The following is a 9,515-nucleotide window of genomic DNA, read 5'->3' on the forward strand; positions in this document are numbered from 1 at the left end:
CGCTGGAGCCCGGCAGGTCGAGGCTGCGGTGGCCGGGAGTGGCCACTGCACTCCAGTCTGGGCGACAGAGTGAGACTCCAACTCAAAAAAAAATAAAAAAATAAAATAAAGGACCAGTAGTCTATAAACAGGACTTAATCAGGGATTTCCAGGGTCAAATGACCACTCACATGCCTAAGATAACAACAGTGAAATTAAAACAATAAATAAAAGCTAGCAGTTGCAGAGTGTGTTGCAGGGTGTCCCAGCCTGTTTTGTCATAAATATCAGGAATCTTTCCTCATTTTATAACTGCCTTCTAAAGCATTTCAGCCCAATCTTTTTTTGTTGTTGTTTTTAGTTGGAATCTCACTGTGTTGCCCAGGCCAGAGTGCAATGGCATGCTCATGGCTACTACGGCCTTGACCTGCTGGTCTCAGACAATCCTTCCAAGTAGCTGGTACTAGAGGCACACGCCACCACACCTGGCTGATTTTTTTATTTTTGTAGAGACGAGCTCTTGCCCTGTTGTCCATTCTGGTCTCGAACTCCTAGGCTCAGGCAGTCCTCTTGCCTTGGTCCTCCCAAAGGATTCCAGGCGTGAGTCACCGCTCCCAGGCCCAGTCTTAATTTGCTGCTTCCAACCCTTTTGAGAAGTGCTCACATTTCTATGACCTTATTTTTTCTTTTTAACCTTTCTCAGTTTTTCCTGTTCTACTTTTTTTTTTTAATCACCACTCATGATTACTGTGGTATGTAGGTCAAAATTTCCTTTGGCGTTGTTAGATTGGGCCCATTTCTGTATTGTGATGATTTCCGTGCTGTGGCAAAAGCTTTGCTCCTTCAGCTTTGGGCCAACCACTGCTCCCCCTGCAACACCAGAGTCTCCCTCTGCCTGTGTTATCTGTTCTCTTTCCTGCACTCTTTTCCACTGACATGAGTGCTCTGTGGTATCTGTGGTTTGGCCCTTTTCTTTTTTCTCATTCTTTGTTTTTAGAACAATCCCCGCCTTCTCTACCCAGCACCCCCGTGCGGCATGTTTTTTATTAGCCTGTGGACAGATCTCCCTGTTGTCATCTTAGAGCTAGACAGTTATGGGCATTTTAAGGATAGACGGGGCCGCTTCCTAAGAACTCTCCTAGGACGTTTCTTTCCTAGTTAGGCAGAGAGTCTTACTAGGTTGTGAAATTCTTTGCTAACACTGTGGGTGATGAACGACCTGAAGTGGAGCTTGTCTGTGTGCTCTGTGGGGTGACGTCAGTGAACCGAGGACACAACTGCCTTCGGTTCTCACCCCTACGCCATGTGGGTGACTCGTGCCTCCTTCTTGATGAGGAGATCCTTGCGTTGGGTCATCTCTGGGGTTCCTTCAGCTTTGCAGATGAAGATTCTGAATGAATGAATTCCCAACTGACTCTTCACCTGTGAATGTCTGAATGCAAGTAACCAAACAGGAGACACTAATCGGCTGCCCCTTCTCGCAGTCTCATTAATGAGCCTGAAGGGAGTTTTCCTGCCCTGTGGGACTCTGTTTGGCTCTAGGATGCTGAATTTGAAATGTGAGGGTGTTCCTACATCTCTTGCAAGTAAGCAAAGGGTACTGGTGTTGGGAGTTGTCTTCTTTGTGCTCCTCAGCATTTGACTGGGAAGAAAGGAGATGAATAAACTTGAGTGCTGTTCCTAGTGCCCACCTGCAGCTTCCTGGAAGACATTTATGGCAGTCTCGTGGCGCCTTTGTTTTCTCCTGAGCTAGATACAGTTTAGGAATTACTCATTCATTTAACAAACAGATGTTGAAATCATTATGTCAGGCCACACAATGTGGAGGATACAAAATGCCAAAAACAGTCCTTGCTCTTCTAGTATAACATACTAGAAAGCAGGCACCAGTAATTATAGAATAAAATAGAATATGTTCTGAGTGTCTTGCAGTTTTGAGGGTTGGGGAAGGTGCCAGAGTCCTTACTAAGTAAAACGTGTAAAATGTTAGGATGATGACGGCTTTCTGAATGTGACAAAAACAGCATCCCTGACTGGCTTTTTCCCCCTCCCAGCTCGGCTCTGTCCTTCACCTGTGTGTGGTACTCTGTGATCATCACAGCGGGTATGGCCTACATCTTCCTGATCCAGCTGATAAACATCAGCTACAATGTGACCGAGAGGGAAGTTCAGCAGGCCCTTCGACAGAAGACTGGACGCCGGCTCCTCTGCGGGCTCATCGTGGACACAGGCCAGTACAATAGGGGCTTCCTGCGGAACTGGCACCAGTTCTCCACCCTGGGCACACGTGCATTCCACCACCCTGCCGAGGACATTGTCTGAAGTGCCTTCTGTCCGGCTCTCTGAGGGATGGTGGCTCCTCTCTCCGTCTCCCTTCCATTTTACACTTCAGCGTCCACACGCAGGATGTTCATTTTTATTCCCCGTTTCTTAAGGCATTATAGGGCCATGCTCAGGTTTAGAGGCTGGACTGGGAAGAAGTTAATTTTTCTGACTTCACCACTTAGACTTTTATATTAAAGCAGTAAAAGTAGAGCCATTCCTTTCCAGTCACCTTATTTATCGACTCAGTTGCCAGGAGTTGCAAAGGATGTGGATTGCTGATGCACAAATTGATAGAAGCAATTCCCGTCCATTATGTGGGGAAAGAGTTTTGGATTAGGATAGTTTCTAGTTCCTCTTTTGATTCTTAATAGCCATGTGACCCTTAATTGAGTCACTTTCCCAAGTCTCAGGGTCATCTGTAGAGTGGGGTACCGATGCCTGCCCTGGATACCTCACGAGTTGTCGGGGATGGGGAGAGGTCACGTGAAGACGACGGGGGTGTGGAACGCATTGAAAACCAACTCAAGCACCACAGAGGTGTGGAGTATTATTAGGAAAAGTCTAAGACGGAAGAAAAATGTTTGTGTGAAGGTCAGAATTTTGAAACCAATGTTGTTAGGGTAATCCGTTTGCAGCATATACCGTGAGGTACAGTTACGGGAATTTCTCTTTTTGAAGTATTAGATATTAACTGCGCATACAAAGTAGAAGATGACCAGATGGATTGTTGCTAGTTTTCTGACCTTGAAAGGACAGTTGATAACGATCATGAAGATAACTATTCTAGTGTAATGCACAGTGGTCATAAGTTTAGGTGATGAGTTCTTACATTTATTTTTATGAATTCTGTTTGGGTTTCCTGTAAATAACTCCAGTAGGCATTAGTGTTTTCTTCCCCTCTTTCCATGTTTTACCTGGTTAGGTGCTAGCACACTTGTGGCCATGGCTGAAGGAGGAGGTCAGACACTCCCAGGGAGACACTTTGCTCCCTTTTCTGAGCAGAGAGGCTGATCAGTACCAAGGGTTTGAATTTTTTGTTCATGTATTTCAAGTGCTGTCTAGCACTACATTGTCAAACTCAGTCTTCTGGCATCCACATTATTCTGGTGTGAACTTTCTGTGGGGAATTGAATGACATCTTCCCACCTGATTTGCACATCATTTCTCAGTCACCCTTCCCTCTCTAGGAGAGAATAAACAGGGTATATGTGGCTTCTGCTAATTAACGAATTGCTTTCTTCCCTAGCTCTTCCCCAAATAACACATTGTTTCTTGAATCATATCTCAAAACCGAAAATGTATACAAGATTGAATATTTATATAAAATGTGTCGTTCTGCTACAGAATTAAGATGAAGGGATTTCAGATGGGAAAATGCCCTTTTGAAATGTTGGTTTTGTACATATACTGTTTTGCAATCCCAAAGATAATTTGTGAATTCTTAAATTTGCCTTGGCTTATAGCTTGATATAGGGAAAACGCTGCCAGCTCGCTCAGTCATTCTGTGCATGCTGTGTTAGCGAGAGATTTCTAAGTGTTGAGAGGAAATATTGCTACTGCCTGCAGTTCTGCCACCGCAGTTAGCGCCATCCCTAGTCTTGCCATTAAGCGGAGCTATCCTTAAGACGGCCACCACACTTTATTCGTGCTTGTCGTTGCTTTCCCCAGAGAGTGTTTGTTTAACGAATGATAGGCTCCGTATTCCACTGGGATAAGCCCCAGAACAAGCCTGAGGATGTTAGCAGATGCTGCGGTTTCTACAGTGATGCCCTCTCCGTGGCCTGGAGTTGAATATTCATTTAGAATTAAGGTAGGATCTGATAGAAGTAATTTTTTTCTGTGCAGGTTTTAGATAAGAGAGTTAGTAATAATGTCAAGGACAGCATATGTGGGCAGAAATTGTTGTGTTTCTTGAATGTTAGCTGTACAGCCAACTCTGATTGTCTAGCAATTGATAATAAAAATTCATAGAAACATTAGTAAAGTCAGTAATTTTAGCTTCTTGCCAAATCTTTGACAATAGTCAAAATATGATGCAATGTAGAAGAGTTGTACAAAAGGACCAAAGTCATTTGGGAGAATCAGGACTGATCACCATGTTTATAACAACTTACCCCAATAGGGTTACGAATGAGGTAGCTCAGTTTCCCTCACTGGGATAGGAGCTCCTTGTATATTGTTCTAGCTTATCAGAACTAAGGTGCTTGTTTTAAGTTCCTTGAAAAACACATGACTGGCAGTTTACAGAAGAAAAGCTCAAACCTGTCAAAGGATCAGTGGTTTTGTGTGGTAAAAACCCTCCAAAGCGTTTTACCAAAAGGAGCTACCCATGAGCAGTGTTTCCATAGGCTCTGGGATATCCTCGATTTATATGTCTAGACTTTTGAGCTTTCTTATGATCTGGAACTATTAGAAGGACATTGTTATAGGCCTTGGTTCTCTCCAGAGGACAGACAAGTTTATTGTTGTGTCTTTGGAAGGCTCTGCGAATGAATCGGTCCCAGGGAAACTTTTGGTGGTGGGAGCAGTGGAGAATTGCCCTGTAAACCGATAAGCCTGCAGTCTCTTGGCCAGAGGAGCAAGCCCCACCAGGCGTGATTCCAGACATCTCATCCTAATCCTCAGCCTCAGTTAATAAACACTGGATGTGGAGCCGAAGAAATCGCCTAGTATATTCTGGCCACTTAGATTGTTATCATGCCACTGTGTACTTTTCTTGGGGAAGAGGAATGGACCCATTTGAAAGAGTCTAGAGAAATAGTTAAGGATCAGGATTGCATGAGAGGAGAAATGCCTTCAAAATCTAAGAGTTTCTTATGATACTTACAGAGTACTTTTATGGTTCTAGCTGGGCCCTCCTGAAATGAACCAACCTTAACAGCACCTCTCTGGTAGGTGACTCTCATGCTGCTAAAGTAAAGCCTTAAGTGTTTTTTTTGGGACAATGTGTTGCTTGTTTCACCTCAGCCACGTATGAGGGAGGACCCAAAACAACCTGGAATTATTTTTTGGAGGTGGGCCCCTTGCAATATACTCTGAATTTGTTCCTCCGGATCAAATGGTCAACCAAAGTTTTTATCTGGAAGTTTTGAGAGACTGAATCACGATTTGCAGAAGAAATGTCCCAAGTTGTGGCAAACAGGTGACTGGTTCTTCCACCATGACAATGCGCTTGCCTACACCACACTGAACAGGCAGCAGTTTTTGACCAAAAAACAGCATGACCCCATGCCCTACCACCTTGTTCACCCAATCACACCCTGAACAACTTTTTTTGGGTTTCCCTGGATGAAGAAAGTTCTCAAAGGGAAACATTTTGCCGATGTGGAAAGGTGAAACAAAAAATGGCGAAAGCACTAAAAAAGCATCAAAACTGATGAGTTCAGAAACTATTTTGAGCAGTGCAAAAAGCATCTCAAAAGGTTTATTTCATCAAATGGAGAGTACTTGGAAGGTGACGGAAGTTTAAACATTTAAGAATAAATACACAATTTTAAAAAATAAATTCTGGGTTTTTTTGCCCCCCTGCATAGGTGTTTGTGTTCAGAACATTGTAAATCTTTGCAAAGTAGTGTTTGCCTTGGTGAATGAAGAAGTAATTGTTGTCTTTGACCATACCATCTGCCTGGCAGAAAGATTGCTACAAACTTTCTCTTATGCAATAGTTCTTGGTACTTCTAATATTTTTAGCAAGAGGAAATTTTCTATACTAGAATCTTTCACTGCCAGAAAACACAATGCTAGTAAGGTTCTATGTAATACTGACCATCTGCTTAACAGACTATATTTCCTTTGAATAGGACATAAAGCTTCTTATTATAAATATAGATCTACTGTAATATATGCAAAAATATGACATCTAGAAGCACCGTTTTAGCCAGGATGTTTAAAAATTAAAATTTTGTGAGGTTGGGGGGGGCGTGTCTCTTTAAACTAAGTAAATAGGATTTTATGACTTGACTTCATGTTAGCCACATTTTGGTACCCTGCATTTTGAAAAGGAGAATTTTCTCAAACAAGTAATGGATAAGAGGCGTTTGCTTGCAGCACCTGTTTGGAATCTGGTTTTCATAGCAGCAACCTGGCACGTGTGCCATTTGATATTAAACACTGCAAAGGCGATGCACACAAAGGAAAGCCATGCTAAATTCCCTGCCAGATAGAATTCAGTGTGTTCTTGTGGATGTTCACTGTGATAAATACCAATTTTTTTGCAAAATCAGCTAAGTTTATTCCTGCTGCCAGTGAACAAGCATCTATACTTCAACTGGCACTACATGTTTCACTGAACAGATAGGGAACAAATTTCTTAGAGGCTATGGCTATGTTCAAGTTGGGCTTATGACTTCTTAGTGCTCCAGCCTTCTTGATGGTACCTTTCACCTCTAGAAATTTATACTTAAAAGGCAAAGCTTTAAAACCAGAGCTAGGCTGGGCGCGGTAGCTTATGCCTATAATCCCAGCACTTTGGGAGACCAAGGCAGGAGGATTGCTCTAGCCCAGGCATTTGAGACTAGTCTGGGTAACTTAGAGAGACCTCATCTCTAAAAAAAAAAAAAATAGAAATAAAACATTTAGCTGGGTGTAGTGGCACATGCCTGTAGTCCCAGCTACCAGAGAGGCTGAGGATTGCCTAAGCCTAGGAGATCGAGGCTGTGGTGTGCTGTGATCATGCCACTGCACTCCAGCCTGGGTGACATATTGACACCCTGACCCCCCAAAACAAAACAAAAACAGAAAATCAGAGGTGGTCTAGTCAATGATGCAACTAAAATTCTGTGTTTATCCTGTGGCACCACTGACAAGATGCCACGTTATAGAGCTGGCAAGCTCAACTCGTGTTGTGAGCCTGTGACCTGGGTGATTTGATGGTTTGAGTTGTTAGGGATTTTGAGCCTTTTCATTTGACTACATTTCAGGGACCAATGCTCAACTAAAGGAAACCCGGGAATACTTATCTAATGTTAAATTTAATATTTAATGTAACTGGCCCAGCAGCATTAAAGGAGAATCTCCAAAGCCAACTCTGGAAGTTGTGGGCTAGATGTTTTGCACTGTTTTTATACTTGTATTCATATCCTCATATCACCTCAGACTCAGACACAAGGCCTTTTAAATGGAGATTTCACAAAATACTGCCATTTATGTAAAATAATGTCCTGTGGCCAAATTGTTTAAGTGGAAAATAAATTGCCTTCTTTAAAGAAAATAGCTGGTGTTTCTTGACGTGCCTCCTCTGTCGCTGTCAGAAAGCCCTGCATGATAGCTGTGCTGCCTCTTTGCCCCCTTAGATATCCTCGTCGCGTGGACCTGTCCCCAGTCCTGTGCTGTTATTTTCCTGGTAGTTATCTTTCCAGTTTTGTAGGTCAGAGATTCTGCTTGTTGAGGCATTATGTTAGTAACACTTCACCTCATATATTCTTGATAATCCAGCAGGAAACACCCCCAGAATTATTTCCCTTAGATCTTGTTAGAAGGTTCTGTAAGTAGGCACAATGTCTAGTGCACCTGTAATTCCAGCTACTTGGGAGGCTGAGGCAGAAGGATCGCCTAAGCCTAGGAGGTTGAGGCTGTTGTGAGCTGTGATCGTGCCACTGCACTCCAGCCTGGGTGACAAAGTGAGAGACCCCCAACTAAAAAAAAAGTGTAGTTGGCCCAATCAGAATATGGGCTGCTAAAGACTCAATTTCTAGTTGATATTTGAGGTGAGGCAAAAATAAAAGTAAGCTTAAGAAAGAAAATTTAAGCCTTGTGTATTTTTTTAGGTCCCAGGCATGTTTTCTTTAGGAAGTCAGCTTTCCTTATCTACAGGCTTGGCATTAAAATACAATTGCTATTTGGTTTCTGGGTGTTAATATCAGCCAATATTTTGTAACTGTACCATAGTTAAGTATAAACAGATAGTAATTTAGATGGAAAGAGATTTAGTATGAATTACTTTTAGTTCCATTTTCTTTAGTGACCATTAATCTTCAAAAGAAAAACACTTTAGAGTTTTTAGATGACAATTGTATAATCACATTAAGGGGGAAAAATATGTGGGAACAGGGATACAGAAGAAATCAAGTTTGGTTCAGGGTGTTTTGTCATATCTTAGTAAATCATCACACACCTTTCATGAAAAAAGGATAGAAATCATTTTGCAGGAGGTGTAGCTAGATATCCCTTCTAGGAAGTACAAAATAATAACAAGAATATTCACTTAAAAAAACAATTTTATTTGGCCATCTTAAATTTTCAACATACCAAATAAAAGTAGTCACCTCAGGGCTGCAAGGAACTTTCTCATTTTGCCATATGCATTTATGAACTGCTTAAACTTGTTATAAAAAACATGTATTTTGTAATGAAAAAAAATTTTAGCAGGTAACTCTAAGACAATTCACAAAAGAGAGCATTTTATCAGTCTTCATAGCACCTTAAAGATTAAAACCTTCTTTGAACTCAAAATAGGCATCTCAGTATCAAGATCAAGCTGAGTTGAGTACCAGAAGACAAACTGAGTGTATTATTTAGCAATTGCAGTTGGGAGCATGAGCAGATATTTTAATGAACTGCTAGGCTGTCTTGATAGAGGAATTACCTTTTGGAATTTCCTTCATGCTTATCAAGGTACACTAAAGAGAAGGATCTTTGGCTCCCCAGTTTCTCTGAACCCAGGACAAGCTGCTACCTCTGTAGCTGATGTGTAGAGCACCTTTAGATATGTGGTTTGCCATCAGGGATGGTCAGAAAGGATGGCTTCTGGGAGGCCTGTCACCAGTGCTAAGGCACTAGAAGACAGACCACCTGTGCCTCCTTTCCTAAGTACTCACACTTTTTATATCTATATTTATTAACAACTCAATGCTAAGCTACAAGGACACGTATTTTTCTTCACAGGTGCAGGTAGGCAAGCCATTATCCTTTTTAAAGTTCACTGTGCTAAAATTATGTAGGATACATTTGAACAGTAGAGCACTGGAATGTTCCTTTGGATTGTCCCACTGTGATAAATGCTATAGTGAATGACCAGCAATCCAGGAAAAGTCAAAAGAAGGAAATACAAATTCCCAACATAATTCCTTTGATCTAAGAATCACACAGAAAATAAACCAGGTATGTGTATATATGTGGATGGGTGGAAGAAACACACATGGGGACCAATCAAGATCTCGCCCCAAGCATGACCCTAGCCTGTGTTCACTTATCTTACTCAACTGCTGGTCCAA

At 41.9% G+C, this 9,515-nt stretch overlaps 1 protein-coding gene across 2 annotated transcripts in view; it reads left to right on the plus strand.

Annotated features, from left to right (window-relative positions):
- ZDHHC23 (zinc finger DHHC-type containing 23) overlaps positions 1-2,343 on the plus strand; it is a 10,656-nt gene extending 8,313 nt beyond the window's left edge. For both annotated transcript variants that reach the window (XM_008065857.2, XM_021716432.1), the window contains exon 4: positions 2,034-2,343. In XM_008065857.2, coding sequence (XP_008064048.1) covers positions 2,034-2,301 — 268 coding nt within the window. In that variant the 3' untranslated portion in view covers positions 2,302-2,343. The remainder of the gene's footprint in view (positions 1-2,033) is intronic.
- Positions 2,344-9,515: the final 7,172 nt, after the last annotated feature.

The sequence above is a fragment of the Carlito syrichta genome, unplaced genomic scaffold (genome assembly GCF_000164805.1).
Source record: "Carlito syrichta isolate Samal-C Ts95f unplaced genomic scaffold, Tarsius_syrichta-2.0.1 Scaffold308815, whole genome shotgun sequence".
Taxonomy (NCBI): domain Eukaryota; kingdom Metazoa; phylum Chordata; class Mammalia; order Primates; family Tarsiidae; genus Carlito; species Carlito syrichta.